This window comes from Strix aluco, chromosome 4, assembly GCF_031877795.1.
Source record: "Strix aluco isolate bStrAlu1 chromosome 4, bStrAlu1.hap1, whole genome shotgun sequence".
NCBI lineage: Eukaryota > Metazoa > Chordata > Aves > Strigiformes > Strigidae > Strix > Strix aluco.
Genome location: NC_133934.1, coordinates 95,670,730 through 95,695,992, shown reverse-complemented (window position 1 = coordinate 95,695,992; position 25,263 = coordinate 95,670,730). Strand labels below are relative to the sequence as shown.

The window sequence follows — 25,263 nt, the reverse complement described above, 5'->3', positions numbered from 1 at the left end:
TTTTGCTATGTCAAGAAATCTCTGAAATGGTCTAAACCTTTTGTTGAATTATTTTTTAAAATTTTCTCCTATGCATAGGCCACAATAATGAATTATGTTACTTTCCTGTCACTTTTCTGATTTCCAGTAATGCAAATTACAGGCCTAATCCTAAATACATACAGGAGATATTTCTTTGAGTTTATATTACAAGCATGGACCTGCAGGATCAGGCTTTATATCATCAATTTAAGCAGTGAAGACAGAACGACAAACCCTTAAAACATGAAATAAGTAAAGCTTTCTTTGTGTACTTGAACAATCTTAAGCATGTGCACATAATTATGACAAACAAAACCACTTGTTTTACTGCTTCACAGTAAATGCAAGTACATCATGGAAACATCTATGAAACTTAATCTATACCACAGAAGCATCCAAATACACAAATAATGACCACATATTTTAAACAGATCTATTATGTTTGTTCTGGAGAAGGAAAACAATTGAAAACAAAAGTGAGAAAAAAAGTTATGTCGAGAAATACCATTATATATTATTATATGTCTTTCATATATGATATGAAAGAGAACTCAATAACATTTCTCTAAAGCAAAACACTTTGAAATCTAATATGAATTCTTAACACTCAGTCACCTTCACTGTTTAGTCTACTTGTCACACTAACAAAACCTCACTTATAGCAAGGTTTCCTATTTTATTAAAGACTGTTGTGCAGGTATATGTCAATAAACCATAGTCATAATTAAAGGATGCCAAAAGCTACAGATGAACTATTGACATTACAGACACACTGAGCCAAACTACCATCCTGCTTTTATAAACAATCACATAAGAGCAACACGCTTGTGACGTGTATACATTGTTCTCTCTTCCACAGAAAATAAGTCTACGACATTTCCTACTACTTTAGTTTTTATATGAACGGTCCTGGTAAGTCTGTCAGAATGAAAAGAGAATTATGGTAACTCGAGAGGAAAACTGTTTCTAACATCTTCTATATAATAATAGCTTTAATGGTTTTGTGAGCAATATTCCTTTTTTCCAACAAAACCAGTAACCTAAGTATTAACTGTGAAAAAATGAAAAGAAACAATATAGACAGTGTACTGAGCTAAACAGATGGTCATTCATTGTGTTCTGCATTGTATTGCTGTTTCAGCCTAAGTATTATATTTTGAATGGCTAGTTCTTTTTCCTTACTGCTTTGCACAACTGAGGTTATTACTAATGTTCAAACACAACACATGCTGTTTGACTTATCACAGTATTTTATTTTATTGATAACTTTACTATGTAAGAGAGAGTCATTCAGAATCAAATAAGAGCAACAAAGCTGGTGAAGGGTGTAGAGCACAAGTCTTATGAGGACTGGCTGAAGGAACTGGGGTTGTTTAGCCTGGAGAAAAGGAGGCTGAGGGGAGATCTTATAGCTGTCTACAACTACCTGAAAGGAGGTTGTAGCAAGGTGGGTGTCAGTTTCTTCTCCCAAGTAACAAGTGATAGGACAAGAGAAAATAGCCTCAAGTTGTGCCAGGGAAGGTTTAGATTGGATATAAGGAAAAATTTCTTCGCTGAAAGGGTTGTCAAGCATTGGAACAAGCTGCCCAGGGAAGTGATTGAGTCACCACCCCTGGATGTATTTAAAAGACGTGTAGATGTGGCACTTAGGAACACGGTTTACTGGTGGACTTGGCAGTGGTAGGTTTATGGTTGGACTCGATGATCTCAAGGGTCTTGTCCAACCTAAACGATTCTATTAAAACCTTCTTAGTCAAAACTATACCACATGGAAGAATAATTTTTTTTTAATTTATTTCCATTTATTTCAAAACTATGTATCTGATACTTTCAATGCTGAACTAAAACGTGATGTTTAGATGAATGTTTTGAACAACTTGCACATTAACAGCTCACTAGAGAAGTCCAAAGCACAAGGCCACTGTTTCTATTATCACTAGTTTTCTATTCCAGAATTCATTGTGAAGACTACTGTGCTCAAACACAAAATATCTACAAAGAGAAACATAAATGTTTTCAAGAAAATTAATTTGCTTTGAAATCATCTTTTTCAAATAGATATTCTGCTCTTTCTGTCACAACAAAACCATAAAGAATAAGGCTCTTGATTTTCCAGCTTGAACATTCATTTATGATAAACTGTGTTCCAAAACCCATGAAGATTATAACTCATTAAACAATTAGCTAGTTTACCTGTAAAGATTATTTGCATGCATGTTTATAGCTAAATAAAATTCTTGGTTTTCAAAAGAAGCAGTAATTCTGAATGACTAATTTACAAAATTTTAAGAAAGCATAAGAAGCAGCAGAGTATCTGTCTGTCCTTCCCCCCTCTTCCCCTCCCAAGACATATTTTAAAATCTATGCCATAGGTAATATATTCCATTTGATTCATTCAAGATTTAGACAGGCAATAAATGCTGAAGGAAATTACCACATAAATGGCATTCCTTGAAACTAGATGGGCCTGAGAATGAAAGAGTTGTTATTTTATCCAAGCAATAATACTCATGCTGAACTCAAAATACAGAATAACAGTATTCTGTTTAAACTGAAAGGACAGCTCTCTACTTTCTAGTTCTTCAGAAGGTAAATTAGTAAAAATCAGTCTAACACGCTTTTTAATGTTACTAATGGCAGTCATGAGCATAGATTATGACTAGCTTTAGCTTAAAACCTTAAAGTGATTTAGACTTCAAGAGGTCCCTTAAACATTTCAAGTACAAACTATGAAAGTGCATGAGAGGTTTTTATACCTTTTAGGCAGCCTGATGCCCAAGTACAAACAGCATTCACAGACAGCACATGAATGCACATGCAGGACTACAGCTACATTAAACTAAATGAATTCCACTTTCTTGCACTGTGCACTCATTTATATAACATCAAGATTTTCTAAAGTGATCATTCTCGTGATGATTTAAGCACTTGTATGTATCTTATCTGAAACAGATGTAGTGTTTCAATAGAATATGAATTACCAGATTATTCAGGGAAAAAAAAAATCTTAATTACCTATGGAAAAAAATGAATATATGGACTTATAAATGATCTTATGCAAGGAATCGCCCTCTCTGAACTTATCTGACACCTGCCTAACTCTCTGCATCTACAGATAAAACTTTCAGAGTAAAGCAATATGCGTAAGCCACTTTGCTTTCTGTACATAGGCATTATGTGAAGGATCTGGCAGTACAGAGAACTTTGGGCAGACTTCCCCTTCCTTGATAAAAAGAAACTCAAAAGGCTGAGAGAACATCAGCTTTCAACAGTATGATCTCAGTACTAGAAGAAAACTAGTTTATTCTTGTTTTAATTATTGTTTAATTATTTGCAGACTGCATTTTTTTGCGCCAATGTAATACTAGTTCACCAAGTTAAAATAAGCATGTTTAAAGCATTTTACACTAGATGGCTATGCAAGAATGATTCAAATAACATTTTTTCTTGCAATAACGAGTAACCAAGAATTGAAAGTTTTGCTTCAAAGCAGAAACTACCTACAATCTTTAGTTGTGGCTGACAACAGGCCATTGTGTAGATGAAGCAAACTCATTGCAGGGGGTATTTATTTCACAAAGTTGTGATAATGATTAATTAGACTGCACTTGAAATGCTGTCCTGTAGACTGTTTAGCTAGTTCAGCCAGATCAACTGTTAAAATCTCTAAAACTTCAGCTCACCATACCATAAAACTCACAAGAATGGGCATTTTTTAATCTCACATTTTATATTGTTCTTATACTATATTGGTTTACTTGCTTCTACCCTCTTTTGCAACTTTTATTAAAGACATTAGCAGTTTCATTGTATTAAAGAGCTCAAAGTCATTCCCATCTTTACTTCATACAGTTTGTTTCCTTTTGTCTACATCACATTTGGCCATGTTTAGAAGAGGAGTGTAGGCTTTTTTAAGGCAACAATTTTTCTTTTTTAGTGAAAAATGATGTAGTAAGGCCTAAAGATGTATGAAGATGAATTAACACATAACTTGACTGTTCTCTCTAGCTTTCATCAAAACATAAATAAGTTCACTGTATTTCCACATGAGATTCTGGTATCTTGTACCGAAAGTGTGTATCAACTCTACTTAATTTACCTAATCTTAAATATATATATATAGTTAGTGAATTTGCACATCACCTGGCAGCTTATAGTTTCAAATAAGTTATTACTATGTAAAACACAGAAATTATTTAAAATGGAGAAGATTAAGAACAAATTGAATTATAAAGTGTTTGCTGCATGCTGTGTTCTAGAAACAAAATGAGGGAAAAATAAATCAGGATTAAAATTGCACACTAAAATCTGTTGTCCTCACAGCGATATTTGGTTTCAGTTATGTGTGTGCTCAATGGAATTTATAAAAGTAAGCAATATTACTCCATATATAAGACTGACTAAACATAAAAGAAACAGCACAGAACCATAGGTGGTAGCACCCTAACTCTACAAGTAGGGGCTGAGATTTACCATTGCCTTGCTTAGTATGGTTAGTCCACTTTCACACTATGAAATGCAAAGAGAAGCACGACAAATAGTAATAAATAAAATACAAGAAGAAAGCGCAAGAGACAGTAGAGAAGGAAAAGCAACAGCTAAAGCTGTTAAAAGCACCTTTTTTTTTTTTTTCCTCCTCCATGGGATTATAGGGAGGCCAACTGTAAAAATACAGGTAAGATTTAGCCTAATCATTTTCCACCTGGCAAAAATCCAGATAGTAAGTCAAGTAGTATAATATAATTAGTAGCTTGGGGTTGTTTTGCTGTATGTATTTGCTTGTGAAGCAAGCTCAGCAGCATATCAAACTTTAACCATAACACTTCTCTAATGGTTAACCAAGGTCTTTCCTTCCCATATTCTCAGAATCAAGTCACTGTTTTTATCCACTGTTAGCTATGTTCTCAGATGATTTCTGTCAAGCACAGAAAATAATTTCATTAAGGTCTTACCAAATCAGACATTCCAAGCATGGCTGCTAAACTAAGCATTTACTGAAAGGTCTGAGTATCAAAACGAAGAAGTAACTTCAGCATTAAATTTTAAAATTACTCTGCCCAGGTAGATCTCTATGACCACTCATAGTCCTCTGTGAATTCTCTAAAGATTCTGTGAGATTACAGCATGTCTTAATTGATTTAATCTCTAAGAAAATGCAAATACAAAAGAGCCCCAATGAAGTTAATTATATAGTAAGAATTAATAACAATGCATAGAGCAGCAGATACACATACAGAAAATACTTATTTAAATGGTTTATCTAATTTTATCTTTTCCTCAGAAAAGACTTACCAAAATGAGGAAAAGGTAGTATTCTCCAAAACAGAAAAAGTCATTTAAATGTCATGTGCCATCTGTCTGGTAGATTGGAGGTACCTATTCTCCTTGTTTAACTGTATCAAAATGTATTCAATAAACTCACATAAAGATTACCCTAATATTTAACAATTTAAATATTTAACAATTCAAAATCAAGGTATTCAAATAACAGCTTATTTTTATGTAGCACCTTTGTTTCTAAAGGCCATTGACATGCTGCATGAAATCATCTGAAGTCAGTTAGAAAAATAAGTCAACTGTTGAGCAATGCATATCATTAGAAAGAAAGAAAATTAAAAACCACCAACCAAACAACATACAACAGTCAGAAAAAAAAATACCTGACAACAAAGAGGAGTTTAAGTAGAAATAAAATTAGCCGAGCTGGAATTGGTTCTGGCATTGGTGCTTATTTCTACTATAGTCAAATACAATTCTGATATTTAAAGATTAAAAATCCTATTATTTCAGTTCTGTTTCACTGTTTACACTGCCAGTTCCACGTCAAGAATGTTAAAGGAAATCCAAACGCTCTACTTGAAAAGAATCACCAAAACAGGGAAAACAGGTTTTATTCCAAAAGTACCTTGACAATTGAGAAGACAGGATCTCTAATTTGATTCTGTTTTGAATAAAGATATTTCTTATAAATGTAATAACTTCAAATAATATCCTGTAACTTATCCCTCAGAGGTGAAAAGTAAGCACAAGAATCAAAATCCCTAATTTTGCTTTCCATGTTATTAAAAGATCAGAAGTTACCTCTGAAGCAGCAAACAGTTTTGCAGATTCACATTGTACCTGTAGAGAACAGTCCAGTAGAGCAAAATATAATTAACTGTAGCCTAACACTGATGGCACGAGTTTCTGCTCTAGTTCTTTCCATAACACCAAATTTAAAAGAAGAATTTAAATCAAAAGATTGCGGTTACATCATCAGCTTTGTCACCAGCTCACCAAGACCCTGGTCATGTTTCTTTATGTCCATTACACCACTCATATCATATCCAGTTCTGTAAAATAATTTGACTTCTGTAATGCAATACCAGAAAAAAAAAAATTATGTAATACACTATTTTTCCTTTGAGGCTTTTATTTTCCAACACAATTTTTCTGATTTTAAAAAGCTCACATCATCTTTATTTTCCTTGCCCACTTTTGACACATGCAATTACTAATAACATGGGGGAAAATGTCTGGTTTATCACTATCATCTGAGGAATTTGCATCTGGAATCTTGATTTTAGAATTTTCAAGGCTTCCCAAGTGAGCAGAATTAAATGAATTAGGAAAAAAAACACAAAGCAAAAGAAAAATCCACTCATTTCAGCTCACTTTCCTAGACTTTCTTTAGTAGTTTAATCCCATAAAATCCAAAGTAAAGCCTGTTAGATATAAAAGAAAAGTGCAAAGCTCCCAATTTAAGGACTAGTTACAACTCATTAAAGTAAGGACACATATAATTTGAAGCATTAGAACGTATGCTGAAATATAATTAGTGGCTATGAATCAAACCTGGGTGGATTAAACTAATTCCTGGAATGCTATTATGGAGAGTACCTTGTGGAGAAAGAATGATCCTTCTGTTTGCACAGCAACTAAACAGCTTCAATTTACTTTTAAAATTGACTTGAATAGAGATAAAGGCCCAGCATTTCAAAATGTGGCCTTCTAAATATAATCAGCCTGAATTATGCCTGTTTCACACTGCGGTACTTGCAACCTGGTTACAGGCAGTAAGGATAAGGCTGCACTCAGCTTATTTCACTGCTTAATTTATATGGTAATTACCACACCACAGCCAGAATGGAGAGCATCTGCCAAAACTGAAGGCCCCAGAATAATAAAACTGACATGTGCTGTGATATTGTTGAAGTGCTGACTAAGAAACTTCTTTTATCTCCTCTTGAAGCTATAAAATGGTATTCGTGTTATTACTAGCAGGGAATTTTAACAGCCTTGCATTGACAGCAATTATGTAACACATGCACAAAACAATAGAGTTTCACATCACTTAATAAATCCTTGAGCTCTCTTAGCTCCAGATCTCTCGCTGGCTGGATTTTATGGTCTGGTAGTTCTATCCGACCTTCAGAACACTGAAGTATACAAACCACAAAAGCACTAGAAAATTATTAGAAACAACTGGCTTTTCTCCCTGTTAGATCTATTTAATGAAGAGGGCATGATGCATAATCACGGAGGTTAATTAAAAGATTCGCTCACTCACTTTTCTCTGTAGCTAAATGCTGTTGTGAACCCCTGGTATTAAAACAAGCAAGATACAGATATTACTTTTCTTACTAAGAACATCCTCTTATTAAGCAACGCTTGAATTAAAAAAAATAAAATGCAATTCCTATGGCATCTAACAATACAGCAAGTTCAATCTAATTTATCTTCTGTTAATTTTTATGAGAATAAAAACATATCATTAACATCAGGAATCTAAATTTGCAGCCGATTTTTCTGTTGATATTATCAACTCAGTTTCCAATATTATGCTTTATTTTTTTAGCTTTAATATATTGCATGTGAAACTCTTAGCTTCAGTACCAAAACTTCATAAACAAACTAGAAACATTCTATTATAAAGGTTTAAAAAGCAAATTGTCAGATAAGGAAGTATGAGTAATTGAAAAATAAAGAATACAAAGAAAAGTTAAAAGGCCATTTCTGTATTGGATCTTACACTAAAAGTTTAATTCACATAGCACAAATCCTCCCTCCTCCTATCAAAAATTATTTGATAGGTGTATCCATTCAAAAACAAGCAACACTGTTTCACCTTCAGAAACTAGATAGTCACTGAAAGTCACGTGGTAATGAGATAGAGAATAAACCAGCTATCAAAGTTATTCATACAATAATTTCAAACACTGAGAATTCAGTTTTCTTACTATTTACAACTGGAAGGACATTTGTTTGCATGAATTCATTATGCGTCACTTTTTTCTCTCCACACTTCATATCTATACTCCTGATCTATTTACAGGTTACACTCTATGTATCATTCATAGAGAGTTTAACTAATATATGCATAATTATTATTTCTACTCTTTCTCCACAAATCAGTCCATACTCTCTCCATTCTATACAAAACTTACTTTTGCCATTTCTTGAATTCACATAATTCAAGTTATTATTATTATTATTATTATATAAGTTCAAGTTAAAGACATGCCTTTCTGAGAAAGTACCCTGAAGCCATTACCACATTGTACTTGAAATTACTCTCACAAACATAGGCCACAATGCCTTCCTTTCTATACAATGCCAAAACGGTCACTGTTCTTTTGCTGCCTTATTACACTAAAAACTCTTAGCTCCTTGTTACTATCACTTTGAAGTCACTTTCCTCGTCACTGCTTTCTAGATTTGTCAGTAATTAAAACACTTGTCAGTATTTACATTTGATTTTATTTCCCCAATCAAATGTCTTAAATGAAAAATTAGTAAAAAATATTGCATATTCTAGCAATAAACAACTCTAATTACTTTCCCAATTACACAGGTATATCTGTTAAATATATGATAGATCCAAAAACTTTTAAAATGTGCTATATTTATATGCAAATCTTCTTATCCTCATATACGAATCTTTGGATTTTTTTTTTTTAATAGAAAGAGCACTAACTGCAAAAGCCTGTACTGGCAAGAGTTTCTTCAATAAGAAGATCCTATGAAATTGAGAAAGTAATACACATGACTTCAACAAAAAGGGCAAAGTCCTGTAGACGGCTCCTCACAAACCAGGAGCTTCCAGCATTCTCTTAATAAGCTTCTATTACACTTAAGCCAATAGCAGAGGACAGGCACAAAATGTTTGTTTCCCGTAGAATGAAGACTCCCTGCTGAGAGACACCACTTTTCCTTGAGATTTCATTGAAGGAAAGCTTTCATTTACGGGAAGAAAAAAGGTCTGCTACAACCACATGTTCATGCTTGCATAAGCAGTTATCCAGTTTTAATCTTTTTTTCCATGAACTTCCCAGAAAGTGAAAGCATTCAGAACATTTAAATACTCTTCTTAGCAACAAATATTGTTTAGTGTTCAATACATACCTATATATATACACACCACAGTGGAATGACACTGCTTTGCAATAAAGCATTAGAGAAGATAAATTCACTCAGAAGAAAAAACATATACCCTCTAAGCAAAGACTATCAAATAGTCCAGGCTGAAAAGACTATATGACCAAGATATGAACAACAATTAGATCTCACCAGAAAGGGACGGGGACCCCCTGCATGTCAGAAAATGAAGACAACCACTTTCTTCCAGCCCATCACTGTGCTACAGAAATATTTCCCTTCTAATTTATGCTGGTTTTGCCCTGAATTTTGTGTTCCTGGATGAATATCTTAATTTCACCACTGGAGAGATGAAGTCCTTCCTCCTTTCAAAATTACAAAAAAAAAAAAAAAATAGGTAGGGGTTGAGTCACTCTTGTGTGAAGAAAAATGGAGACAAAGCTAATGAGATTAAATTGTTGAGGTTGAAGAAAGTGGAGGAGTACTCCAAGACAGATGCTAACTTCCTAGGTTATGTTTCTAAAAGAAAATGGGCATAATCTTGATCATGATTGGTAACGTGCTTTGTACTTATGGCTCTTGGGTGTATTGGCACACTCTGAGCATGTCTAGCAAACAAAGCCCATAGACAAAGGAATGCTCAGTCTGGGAATTAAAAAATAGACTTAGGCATGAGATAGGCCACGAGATGTCCAACTCTGCCAAACTGGCAACCGGTATGAATACTCAGTAGCAGAATGCTAGGTATCTACAGAACTTTTCCATCAAAAGTTTCTATGACCTCGGCTCTTCAGATTCTAATGAGAGGGAATGTTTTAAGGGAAGATTTTCTGGAAAAGGGACATCCCAACTTCCTAAATGTTTTTTGATACTGGCCTACACTGTGCAGCATAACTAAAAAATATGCTGCGTAATTAGACTATTTAGATCCATGAGACAAAACTTTCAAAGCTTTTCTCAAACCAACTTTGACTCTGTAAACAGGATTACAGTGTTTCTGAAAAGAAAATTATTGCATTCATGCTAGAAACACTGCTGTTGTCACCTCAGGAAACTGTTTCTAGAAGCCAAAAATCCATCAGAAATACTTCTAGCTTTCAACTAAGCTTTGTCATAAACCTCTGATTATCAGATTTACCACAGTATGCCATCAGTTTTGTTACAATACTAATTGTAATATCCATCTTATCTATAGATTTAATGGAATTTGTATACTCTTAGGAATTGTACTGAAAATAACTTTTTTCTTTAATACTGTCGCCTTTTATAGGTGAACATACATACACAATTATATAGCTTAAATTGAAATACATGTCAACACCAATATTACAAATATTTATAATAAAAGTCACATCCTGCTAGGACATTTAAGACATTTCTGGCTTAGGAGCCCCATGTGGCTGTCAAATAGTTTTACCAGCACCCTGTGCTTTACATCCTCCACTTTCAGAGATGCTGTTTGATTACACATCCATCCAGGCCTAACAAGTTAAAGTGTCTCAAGAAAAGATTAAAGCTCTACTACATAGTTTGTATATGCAGACAGAGACACACATGTATAAGTAAAATTTACAGCCAAAAAATTTCTATGTTGACATTTATCACAGACTCTAAATTACATAATTGTCAACCCTAAGATGGACAGATGCACTTATAAGCTACTTATCAAAAGATCAAGATGTTAATACTCACCCATAAAAGGATAAACTACACGTAAGTACATGTTGCAGAAGGTTTCCTCTACAGCAGCCCTATTGTTTTTCTTCTCTCATTTTGAACGTGACATCTTAGGGCAAAGTATAAACAACAGCCTTACCCTATAACACTTCAAGAGAAACAGAGGCTTTTTCCTGACTATTTCTCTTTAGTGCACAGGGTGCAAGCAGGCCAACAAAAACAAGGCTTTTTTCCTACAGAGATTAAAGAACAGTGCTAACTGGCAGCAAGGAATGAGGAATTCCTAAATTTGCCAATAGAGATATGTAACAACAAGTAAACACCTTCTCCTTGCCTCAAAAGGACATGTACACTTCAATGATGAAAATTTTATGCTGTGGACACCTGTACTAACCAGAGAAATTGTTAGTCATTACTTTAATACCACCACAGCTAGAAAACATAGTCATTGCATTGAACTGTGATGCTAGATGTTATAGGAACACAGGAAAAGAAAGGAGAAAAGAAAATGCCAAACAAACTTGTAAGTATATCCATGCAAAAGCTGCATATACACAGGTAGTCAAGTACCTGGAAAACACTGAAACTCCACTGATCAATATGCTTGTCTTAAACCAGAAATACAATCCTCACCAATTCCCTGAAAAGTGTTTTGAAAAGGCTTTAGGCATGAGGGAAGCAGAGCAATATACAATTGTTTGAAAATATAACTGGCTGATGAAAGGCACTTTGAAGCCATGTATTTATCTCAACCATGAACTAAAGATGACAGGTTGAGAGAAAGGGGGGTTAAGGAATGAAAAAGGGCCTTGCAAGTGGATACATGCATCTTGGTTTAAACATGATGGTGGGAGAGGTCAGGGGGCAGATAAATGGATGGCACAGTAAAAACAGTAATAAGCAAATACAAGAACGCTTATATCTGTTGAAAGTCAGAGAGAACAGAGGGTGTGACAAAGGATATACTGAAAGAATAATAAGACCATAGAAGCTAATCAGTTTTCATGAATTTTGTCATCATCTACGACAAAACACATTTCCAATAAGAATCTGTTTTATGGTGTCGAATGACATTTATAAATAAAGACAATTAAGAAAGCAGTGCAGTTACAGTTAAATTTAAATCATGTTAGAGACACAAAACTAAAGGAGATCAAACAATTACTATAAATAGCGCTACATGAATTTAGAGATGGGTGGGTAGTCAAAGACGGTTTGTTTGCTCTTTTAAGATAGCAAACATCATAATATATAGGAGAAAAAAGACAAGAAAGCTCAACTCTACAGAAGAAAATGAGATCCCACACAAGATATTGGGAAACAGAATGCGAACAAATACGGGGTAGGGGACGACAGACAAAAGGCTTCTTTTCTTCAAAATTAGCTGAGAGAAGTACAAGAAGGGAGATGCTTCTCAGTTTTCTCCTATGCATTCTGGGGCAAACGATTAGCAGAGTTGCAGAGTTGTCATCTTAACTGGAAACTATGTTTTGGGAGAAGGAGAATCAGTACATTGCATTGACAGAGAATTTGATCATTCTCATCTAGAAACCCATTATGTTTAAAACAGGTATCATTGTGGGTCTCAAATTCCAGCAATGATTTCTCCACACAGTATCAATGCACAACTAATACCTATGATGTGAGTTGGCAATGTTACTTACTATCATATGGATGTAGTCCAATTTAACTGGCTCCAGCATCTACATAAATATTATCTTAATAATTTTCCATATAAAATAGAAGCATCACTACAATTTTAACTGATTAGTATTTTAATATAATTTAGTATTAAAATTTTAACATTTGTACAAAAAATTTATAGTGATTTATAGCTTTCAAATTATTTATTATAAATAATTATAAACTTGTCAAAAAATACTTCCTAGAAATGTACAGCTATCTGATGATAAATTTAAGACTAGGTAAAGTAGATTTACCTTGGGTTTTAAAAGTACTTACTGCAAGTAAGGAAACTTTTTTTTTTTTTAAAAGTAGGTATCAGTTCCTCACTCATGCTAAGAGGTAACACTATTAATACATATATGTGCGTATGCATATATATTCAATATGCATTTGAAATATTTTTTATTTATATATCTAACCAAAAGCCCAAAACAGGCATCTGTGATCAGATTTTGCAAGGAAAGAATTGGCTTCCAGTGTAAGACATTTGAATTAAACACACATATAGCCAGGAAAGGTGAAACTCCTACTTAACAGCTTGCTTGGATGTGCATTTAAACCTACTGCCATGAAGAAATTCAACACATCATCAAATATGCTACTGGATTGTCACAAATGGCCAACTAGTAGAAGCCACAATTGAAAAATAACTACATTTATTATTCTTCCTATATAAAATTCTTTTCATTAATGCTCAGCAACACGCATTTAACAGCTGAACATTTTTTTTGAAGCAGCAGTTAACAATGCAATTCACAAAACAAAGATAAGCTCAATGGTTTCCAGGAAACTGAAAGATGAAAGAATGTGGAGAGAGTCAGCCATGGTTTCAAATGAAGAACAAGTGAACTAAGGTCAAACTAAAACCCGAAAGAAATTCAGCAAGGGCCCAGAAACCAGGGTACAGATACATTTCAGTTGGATTGAAATTTCACAATGCATTTCAACAATGCATACAATACATTCTTTGGTATATTAATTCACTGGGGACAATTTTTTCAAAATAAAGGAGGAACTCAGATTCCAAAGCCCTTAGTTTCATTACTTCAAGCATAGCACTGAGCAGATTTTCTGGTTTTTATATCGATTGCAAAGTAGGTAAAAGTTTTATCTTCCAACCTTGTTTTGTGTGCTCAGTTCCAGACTTAGCTGAAACCATGAAGTCTCACAGCACACATCAGGTAAGGTGTAGTGGAGGAACCCATACATGTTAATATTTCAGCAGCCAGCACCTACTAAATAGCCTGCTCCAGAAATATGATGAATGTAGTCCTCCCCCTTGAAGAGAAGGTCAGAGTAAAGCTACCATTATCCAAATCCATTTGAATAATTCATTTTGCAGTAGTGGAAGAAATACAGCATTCTACTATACACACACAAAAAAAATAAAGTTACCTTCATACCTACTGTAAGTTACTCCCTTACACATAGACCTAATTTCTGCTTAGTCAAACTACCCATAATTTCCACCTAGGAAACAAAACAAAACAAACAAGAGATTTTATCTGAGGGATTTTTAAAATGCATTTTAAAAAGTCATCTCCCGGACATTAAATTTTAAAATTATAAAGCCCAGTATAACCATGCATTCAGAAATAACATTCCTAACTGCTGACAAATCACCTCCTCTACTCAGAGCAGAGAATATATTTCCAATTTTACACAGCAAATTACAGTGGTTTAGGAAAGAATAAAGGAGAAATTTAAATGCAATGGGAATTTTAAATAGACAATTTAATTAGCTAAGCTAGAAAAATAACTGAACATTAAAAGCTGCACTCCTGGAATCTTGCCAAAAGTGAGAGGCAATCTCTCACAACCTGTATTCTATACCACAGAAATGACATTTTCACCAGTAATCATATCCCCTAGAACCATGCCTGAGCATTCTTCCTCTGACATACAGTGAAGAGTGCCACCTATTGAATAACAAACAGCATTTCCAGAAATTAATTAATAATTAAATTATTCTGGAAATATGCCATCTATGTACACGCACCCTCAACCCAAGCATTCAGTTTAGCTTTTCATCATGCAGTTTCTTGGCAGAAAGCAGTTTTGCTGCTAACATTGTTACAGAATTGATGGCCAAAATATTACTTTGGTATAGAAACAAGGCACCCAAACCACACTGCATAAGAGCTATCTGATTGTTATACATTCCCACACCAACTAGACAAATTTTATTCAATCATGTATGTTGCATCAGAAGGTGATACATGCTGTTTTGTCCAGTCTTCTCTAGTAATAACTGTATTTTCCAGAAATAAGATTAGAAGGTATCAAGGACTTGAAACTAAGAAAAAAGCAGTATTTTCTGAAGGCTGTTCTTTATTCACACAAAAAAAGTGTACATTCTCTATATATTTTGCTTTACTGTTAGAAGGAAAAACCTACTTTCATTCAGAGTTGACTTCTTTATTTACACTGGCAACCAAAGTATCTCACAGAGGACCTAATACACAAATATTTCATATCCATATGCTGTGATCTCAGAGTCATGCTACAGAGCAGCAGCTGATAAGAACAACAGTATGTCCCCCTGAAGAAGCCTTACCAGGTGCTGCACAGCACGCAGCAATGCTACTCTGGCCATGAGTTACGCATTGGTACAGATGACATATTCTACATTTATAAACACTGGAAATTAACATTACAGTCTTATCGATTTAGCATTCTAAATACACACAATCTAGCCAAGGAAAAATGCGTGGTATGTTGCAAGAGTCTGCATGTAATGTGACACCAAACAATACTGCTATAACCCAACCAAGACTTGGAACTGACCCATTTACATACAAAATATTTAAATGAGTCAGCAGCCCACTGCATTTCCCAGGCCTGCTGTAGACTATCATACAGTTCCCAGACGCACTTCCTCAGATTGTGTTTGCCTCATGAACAAGGTCAGTAGTGACAAAAAGCACTATAAAGGTCAATGACTAGGAAAAGATGACAATGCGCAGACTTATTTTATCTGTTTACCCATTATTCAATATACTGAAGTTCCACAGAATTCCTCCAGTTATTTGCCTCCTATCTTTTAACTGACTAACATAATAGAGCAGCATATTAAAATGAAGGTCTACTATTGTTTTGGTACTGTGAACAGATAAGAGCTAAATATGCTGCCCTACCGTAGTGACCCACATGCACAAGTGAACAGCTTCTAAAGCAATCACTGTCTCCTTGTCTGAAGTCTTTGTTCCCACACTCTGTAAGTATGTAAAACTAACTGATGTCAGGAAGAATGTGTCAATTAGCTTTTTTTTGTTCCTCCAAATCAAAGCCTGGACTGCATGTAGTTGTATCCAAATTAGCTTTAAACCTGCTAGAAGTATACTGGCTGTGCAGTTCCAGCCCTGCCAGCATAAATCCTGGATATGTGATAGTGGCTGAAGTTTTTGCAACTGTAGCGACAGTGTTATTGGTAATTGAGATTATACCACTGCAGTTATGCTGCTATCTGATCTGCACTGGAAATCCCTTTTTGAGGGTGATAAAAGATAACTGGAACAGCAGAAGGTAAGCCTACTGCTGAATAAAGACCTACACAAGCCAAAGGTAGACTACTTGAATTTTTGGTCCAACACAAACTCATATATTAATGTTTTTATGACTACATGAAAAACACTGAAATCAGCTACACACAAGACCAATTTCTTGCACAGCCATGAAAAATTACTATTTTTCCTTCAATGTAGTAATAATAAAGATTACCACCTGAGAAATGCATAAAAATTCTTGATGCTTTGCATTATAGATTTAAAAAATCATCAGATTGGGGGGGGGGGGGGGGGGGGTGTCAGGAGGTCTCTAGTCCAACCTGTTGTTCAAAGTAGCATCAGCTAGGAGATCAGATCAAATGCCTTATGGTTTTGTCTAGCCAGGTCTGCAAAATTTTCAAGGATGGAGATTTCAGAGCCTCTCCATGCAACTAGCTTCTCGTTCTTAACTACTCTCAGAGGATTTTTTTCTTTAAATACAGTTGGAACCCCCCCCATTTCAATTTACGAATATCATCTCTTTTTCTCCCACCATGTAACTCAGTAAAGATACTGCAACTGTCTTCTCTGTAACATCCTCTTTGCTATTGAAAAGCTACTGTTAGGTCTGCCTGAGCAATCTCTTCTCCTATCTACTGGCTATGCTCATGTTGATACAGCCAAGTAGGCTGTTAATCTTCATCACTGCAGGCTGCAGGGCACGCTGCTGGCTCACTTGTAGTCTGTTGTCCACAACAATGCCGGGTCCTTCTCAGCAGGGCTGCTCTCTGCCCAGCCAGGCTCCACCTTGCACTGTTAGAGTGCAAGGTGTTCCTCTCCAATGCAGAGCTCTGCCTTTGTCCTTGACAAGTATCATATGGTACCTGTCAGCCCAGTCCTCCAGCATAACTCCCAATGAGTGGCAGCAATCAGGCTGGTCAAGCATGATATGCCCTCGGCAAATCCATACTCACTATTCCCAACCACCACCTTCTTCATTTGCACATCTTTTATGTCAGTTACCTATACTGATGACTCTTGCTAATGTACCAAAATACTGGGGGTTTACTAGAAAAAAATCCATCTTCGTACCCATGCCAGCTGTCAGCTCACCTCAGTCTCATACACTACTATACTAGTTCATCTTCTCCGCACAGCACATTCTATGGAGAAACAAAAGCTTTCTCATCTCAAAGCATAAAAATAAGACTAAACAAAGATGTTAAAATCTTAAAAATAGGCACATATATCCAGGTTTTAACCACTACTGCCAGCTCAGTAATGCAGTAATGTTCCTTTGAATTTTCAGCAGTTTAATTCCTGACTTCACCTAAGCAAGGCAAAACTTCAAAGTTTTGTACAAACTTATTAAAAAAAAAAAAAAAAGGAAAGATATTTTCTTCCTGTGCTCTTAAGAAGATTCATGAGAGATCCAACACAAAACCAAACACCAACATCAGCTTTAAGGTCAAACAAATGACAACACTCCTTTAGAATTCATCTGCTTTTTAATGTTTTATATGTTTTCTCCCTAATTCTCTTCTGTATAGGCTGCTTTGTAGCTCTTTCAGCACAGATCTAACAGCACATTTACAATGTATCTTTAAAAATGTGTAAAAAGATTTCTGAAGTCCTTAAGTTCCCCTGTCACTAGCTTTTAGTTAAATTTCCTTATTGTAACTGGAGAGTAATGTAATCAATTATAATCACTGAAAGATAAAAGAATAGTAATATATTCCTTGAGAGAGGTACATAAGTTTTGGTTTGTCAATCCTGGCTCTAGGACTTAGAAATAAACATAATTTCTGCCTACTAGCTTAACAAAATTATTCTCTTGGATTTTAAATTGCCTCTTCCTTACTTGCTTTTACTCAAAGTAGTACTAAGGATGAGATGTGATGTACTTATTCTAAAACAGTTATGATTTTTTACTACCATTTTACTCACATGCTCCTATTTTAAAGGTCCTTGCACCTATGATATTCATGTATTAAATTAAAACTAAGTTACAAAAATACACTAAATTAATTCATCAAAACTAAATCACACAACAACTTAGTGTATACAACATTCCCAACCAGACCCAGTCCTTCAAAGAACGCTGAATTATATGAGCCATAAAAAAATCCTTTTAGGATATATTTATATATGATTGTTTATGCTATCTCCCCTCTGGGGAGGAAGAGAGGAGAATAATTTCTTTCACTATGAAAGACACTACGTTAAAGGGAAACATGCATTACGACTGAAAAATATTTCCCAGATTAAGAAAAATTATTTGAGACTTTTGCGAGTATATTTCTTTGGAGATTCCTTTAGGAATTTACACAAGGTTGCAGAATTTTATGTTATTTTAAGACACATGGAATGATAAACTCCAAAGTTTTCAAACTGAGAGGAAAAACAGAATACGACAAAACTAGGAGACTTACAAGATTTCTCTCTAGGGATTTCAGCTGATGATCTATTTCTTTCAGACGATTTTGTTGATCACGTTGTTCCTTATTGTCTCGCAGAACCTTTTCACCTGGAACTGCTTCTAGACTTCTGTTTGCATAAACCAGACACTCCTGACAAAAGGAAGGATAGGCAGAAATTAAATATATGACTTTATATTGCTTCAAAGCCAGACGAGTGTTCTTTTGATTCCTATTAGGAAAACATTGAAAAGTTTAGAATAATGTCTCCATTTCTAATTTGGCAAATGCTTAACTTTCATCACACATTTTGAAATACAACAGCTAAACATCAGGCTGGACTTATTTCAGTAAAAGAATTCTTCCCCTTCGCATTTTAAGAGGAATTTCTTAGTCTCCAGAGCTAACCCTTTGATGCTTAAATTTTACTACCACAATAAAAATGCACTGAGAATCGGGGAGACTGAATGAGGGGTTTAAAGCTTGCTCCTATTAACCACACCAGAATCAGAATTAGGCCAAAAGGGAAAGGAAGAACTGAACTGAAATGACTGTAGGTTTTGTTTACTAGATATTGTGGTAAATGAGAAATAACCTTCTCTCTGTAAGTTGGAGTTAGATGCACAACTTTTATTGACCTTTTGGGTTACACTTTCTCACATTCTTCAGTAGCTTTGGATCAGATTCTGAAGTTTGTATCAGTCCTGAATACATTCAAGGTTCAATATTACATGTAATTTAGATCATTAAGAACAACAACTATTGGCAAAACAGCGAAGTTATGTTGTAATTGGAAAAAAACAGGGCTTTCTCTTGCAAACGAAAGATCCTATAGAAGAATTCAAGGAATTCAAATAATGGTAGAGGGAAAAAAAAAAACCAACAACCAAAAAAACCCCTCTGTTAGTCAACTCAACCCAAAGGAACATAAGTAACCATTTAATAAAAACATACTCTATTCATTCTTATTTTCAGAATCAGCTCAAGCAATCTTAACAAACACACACAAGGAAAAGAATTTCAAGTAGTGTGTCTAACTGGAAAGAAAAACAACCTTTGCAATTTAACATTCAACAGAAAATTTCTCAACTACAATATATAAAAAACTGCGGACATTTGTAAACAAGTTTTTCTAAACATCGAACAAATCTATGAGTTCTGACATTTAAACCAAACTATTAGTTGCCTGAAAATAAACCTATTTTAACACAGTACAAATCTTTGAATATATATTTACAATCAGCAATAGCTGGCAGTACCACAATACTAGTAAATTTTCCTATAACAGAGATATAAACAGCACCATCTGTTAATGACTAGAATCTCTCCAAACAGGACTGAAGTTTAATGTGGGCCACTTAAAGCCAAATTCTTAATATTGAGTGTCTCAAGCTATGCTTCTAAATACAGTGAGAGGTTTTTAATTAAATATGATGCCCAATGGCAAGAAATCTGCATGACTGACATCTATACAGAACATAAAAAAAACAAAGGACTTACTTAAACTTGTGTTTATTAATACATGAAACAAGGATATGACCCTTGTATCTGCAGTATAAATATAGAGTTGGCCAAGCAGCTCTAAGTATAACAACTGAAGCTCCCTCTAATAAGAGGAATTGCTTTTACATGGCTTCGTTCTTCCAGTGATTTTAATATGAGTGAAATTGTTCATGGAAGGGCAGGGAGCAACATGATGGCATCATATTTCTTTTTCTTTGGGGGAAAAAAAAAAGTTATAGATATTTCTGCAATTACATTTCTAAATCCAATCTTTCGATCTGTGCATATATAAAGGCATTGCCATGTGAGTAGTTAGTGCTCAGCATGGATCAGAGCTGCAGGTAGGGTTTAATAAGCAATGTTATGAATACACCTACAAAAATATGCAACTAGTAGTACTGAGAAATCACTAAATACTATACTATACTTCCCGATATTTTATTTTGGGGGTTGTATGCATGGACTACTTGATAGTTTTATGTGAACTCTGCCTCAATGAAGAATAGAGATCAAACTGCAACCATCATCTCAAAACATTATTGCTGCAATACCAGCTAGATTTTAAAAGGTGACAGTGAGAGGGGTCATAAAAAAGTTACTACCCTCACATTTTTTACTTTCTTCTCAACACACATTTATGAAGCAAAGCTTTATGCAGACCTCTGTCCTAATCTTTCAAATAGTTTCAGGCGTACATGTTTCATTTTACAGACAGCTCAGCAACTACAAACACTTACGAGCAACCTCTTCAAACTTCAGAAAACGTATCATAAGTTATTTTTCCTTTTATTACACTTAGGATGATTTTAAGCCTGGCTGCTTCTCTAGGAAGACAATATTGTTCTATCAAAAGAAATTCTTAACTGGGATTAACATGACAACTTTATTCTCCACAAATTTTTCTTGAACATTGATTTCTGCCAAGATACTTAACCAAGTCTTATCAGAGTGTGGTGGATAAAACTCGAACTATGAACATTTACCAGAAAACAGAAGTAAAAAGTACTTGTTTCAACATTTCTCCATCAACATCCACAGCTGATATAATTCTATTTAGATGAGATGGTAAAAAAATTGTTACCATTTACTCTCTCCGTTCAGCATGATTTTGCACACTTCAAATCACATTCCCTCAGACTCCTTTTTTCCAAACTGAGGAATGTCTCTGTGTAAGTCACCCCTTGCATAGAAGCCATTCTACACTTCTGAGCATTCTGGTAACCAGTTTTCCGGTTTTTTGGTACTGATTATGAGATCCAGGGACCACAACTGCACAATACTCAAGCTATATGGTGCGCTACAGATGTGTACAGCAGCACAGTGACATTTTCTGTTTCATTCTGTATTCCTTTCATAATTGTTCCTAATAATCTATTTTATATCTGACCACTATGGAGCATTAAGCTGCTGCTTTCACAGAAGTAGTTCTTACAGTCTCATTTCTCTCATCCCTGAATAGTAACTGATCAGCACTCACACCATATCAGCAAAGTTAAGACTTTTCCCCACTTACTGATTTTTTAATACGTTTCTCAATACATCATGAAATAAACGTAGGAAGTATTATATCACAGAAAACATTTCATTGTCAATGTTTCAGATGCTTCAAAACATACTCAGTTTCAATTATACAGCATGTGTAGGTAGTAAAAGTCAATTGAGATTAATAAAGATCTAAAAATCTTAAAGATGAGGTAGAAAATAAAATTGATAGATATATTACACAAGGGAAGATATAAGTACTTCGCAACAGCGAAAGCTGTAATGACCATAATGCAAAATGGAAATAGCCAGTATTTGAAATGGCTAAAATTATTTGTTGCATTCCCTTTTCTCCAAAATTCTATAAAACAATAAAAACAAAATCCCACCTAATGAAAGACATTAGTATCACACAATCTTCTTGAGCCACAGAACTGGCTGATCAGCTTATTAACCTGCTTCTAACCATGCCCTGAAATAGAGATACGTGTCAAAATCATCTGATTTGGTGAAGCACAACCATAGAGTATAGGCTATCAAAGAGTTCATTAACTGAAACATTAGTTTCTTCAGAATTTTTTATCATTTTGAGTATTTATTTAGTTTTAAACTGTTAACTATAGTCTACTGTTATAATTAAAAAATTGATTTTTTTTTCATAACAGAAACCCAATCAGGTAAAAAAGAACTCATCAAGGTAATAACATTAAAATAATTCTCTTTATAAGACAATCAAACAGACAGATATTATTGTTTCTTTAAACACTGTCTCCATTTCCTTTTATTTTCAGGTAGTTTTCCAGTTTTTCAAGCTGGTAACTGTACTCATCACACAGAGTCTTACACTTCCTATTCTTCATCCTACCATTTTCCTGTACCAGGATTATATTCAACTTAATATTTTGGGGGAAGAACAAATTAAGTAAGACAGAAGCATTTTTAAATATTTAATAAAATTGGCACCAGAACAAGGAAATGTTTCAGAGATAAATACAGTTCTGATGAGAAACATTTCCATGTAAAAAAGAACATTAGTCATGGAAAAGCATTCTGAATCCAGCTGGACTCATTGCACAAAAACATGAATCTGAATGCTCCTCTGGAACAGCTCAGCTATGGTACCATAGGATAATTAAAGCCAGTTGTTACAGACTTCACAGTCAGAGTATAGATCTTATATCCTGCCAAGTATCTTCCAGTGGCAGAAGGCAGCTCTCCCATTGAGCCAGAGTTTGCATTTTGAAAGTTATATCTAATGCAGTTCTTGGAAGAAGAGAACGTGCAGCTTTACGATATGCAATTCTAAACTAATTTTGCTTTAATTACTTCTAAAATTCTAAATGAAAATCCAAGCAGATGATTTACACACTAACAATTTCTCCCAATGTTTCCCATCACTAATGCACTGTACCCTACTCAACCACAACAGATGAAATCCACATTTGTCTCACAGAAATCAGAAAGAATTTCAGCACTGATTTTTAGAAGAAAGATTAATATCACTGAAATTAGCCTCTTCTCCAAAGGAAAGGACATCCATCAGACCTGTATCCTGTAGCAACTAGACTCATTCAAAATAAATTCTGTACATGCAGGGTATATTTTTAGCCCTCTCCTAGTATCTTAATCTAAAAAAAACAAACTTTAAAAAACCAAATTCCTAAGAAACAAATATTGCAGTGCATTCAAGTTTGCATTTCAAAGCATCTGCGCCAACATCTTTATCTAGCAATTAAGTTCACAGAATTTACCTCAGTTATGAAAGAAGTAGTGATACAATCTAAACTGAAACTCTGAATAAAAGAAATCAATAGAGACTTCAACGATACCAGATTATCCCTGTTGGTTTTGAATACTACAGATCCCCAGTCTCACCAACAAATATTTTGTGTCTCACAATATTTAGAGAATATGTGTGAGGGTGAATAAAGTAATTCCTTCATATTTAATTCACTCTATTAGTAAGTTAAATGTGTCCCACTTCTACCTGGTTTTACAGAGAATAACAGCCTTCCAGGGCTGATAGCTAGTTTACTTCCTCATTTAGTTGGTGTGGTCAGCTGAAGAAGCAATTGACAATCTTGTCATTAAACAGCTGAAATTAAATCCAGCAAGGGGCAGACAACCAGAAGTCTTACTGACTTTGTCTTGCATGTGGTATTCATGCTAACATACCACAAAACAAGATCTTCTTTTAGCAAAAATATCATTCAACTAATTTCTTCAGACCCTTTTTGGGTAGGTATCAGTTGCCTTCAACCAAGCTAAGAGACATTCTATACAAAGAATTCTGATATTTCTCTGTGACCCACCTGTTTTCTGGTATCAGAATTGACGCTTCAAGAATAATAAAAAGTTTTTTAAAAAGAAATTTCATTAAAAATTCCAGTTTATAACAATATTAGGGGATATTGATCATGATAAACAAGGCTCTTTTAAAAAGACCATGAGTAGCAATTAAGTTAGAAAAACTACTTGTCAAAATAAATTTTTCTTGCCTTTTGACAGGAACCTCTCTAAACTCAAAATAGTCACTAATTTCTCAGCTACTGCTGCACATTACTTCCTATGTTTTTGAAAAAGCAACCATTAAAGGAATTTGAAAACAAAGTGTTGAGAATGAACTTGCATAACCCAATTCAGAACTTGACCTGTTGTTATTGCTATGTATGAAGAGTGATTTTTTTACCTACCAAAACAAATATAACCATAACCAAGAACATAGGACTAAAGGCTAGACCTCGTACAAAGCTTCCACACTAAGCAGTCAAGTTCCTGAAAGTTGAGACTACTACTTTCTCCTCCACTCATCATTTTTAAAAAAAATCAGCAACTGAAATTCTATGTAAATATAAACAAGCCCAGTCATGTCACAGTGGTGATAGATTTGGTAGATTGCACCTACCAAATCAGGGTCCATGAAGAACTTAATACTGACTTGCCTAAAGTCTGGATCACAATGAAACTAAGGCAACCACTAGACACCCTGTCTGCTGCTGAGAGAAGCAGCTCTGGACACACAGAGAAGCAGGAATGAAGGCACCTATGGGATTTTGGGAGTCAGCCGGGAAGGCACTTGGAAATCAAGACACTTCTAAAATTAGACAGCTGCCGAGTAGGAGGGTTTGCTTTTCATTGTTTATTTTTTTAAATTAGTGTCCTAAATCCAATTTTAAATAACTAAAGCCTCCTACTCACGTCAACTTATATTTATTCTGTTTAGCTCTTTCTCTAAATTTATAAACCACCTTTAAATAGTCCTATTCTTTGGTAGCTTTCATTAAAGTGACTCACATATTTAAGTTTATCTGAACAAAATAAAAAATGACAAATGGAATCCTGTGTTTCCCAGAACTACAATGTCTGAAAGCCTTTTCTATGCTGCAAACTAAGTTGAAGGGCAACTGCTTTTCACTAATGAAGGACAATTTATGGAATTAACGCTCTCTTTTTGGCTAAGTTTAATATTATTCAAAAAGATAATGCATTACTCTTCGATAAGCATACACGTAAATGCAAGTTCCTGAATAGTTCTGAGCTTTTACCTGAAAAGGAAGCAACAACAACCTCTTGGATAAACGTTCCCAGAGTGTTCATTATCATAAGCAGTCACACTAACTTCAAGCTGATGTCCC

General features: G+C 34.6%; 1 protein-coding gene across 3 annotated transcripts in view; it reads right to left on the bottom strand.

Annotated features, from left to right (window-relative positions):
- The window catches only part of FSIP1 (fibrous sheath interacting protein 1), an 83,080-nt gene that overhangs the window by 35,715 nt on the left and 22,102 nt on the right, over positions 1-25,263 (bottom strand). For all 3 annotated transcript variants that reach the window (XM_074821538.1, XM_074821537.1, XM_074821539.1), the window contains exon 11: positions 18,659-18,796. In XM_074821538.1, coding sequence (XP_074677639.1) covers positions 18,659-18,796 — 138 coding nt within the window. The remainder of the gene's footprint in view (positions 1-18,658; positions 18,797-25,263) is intronic.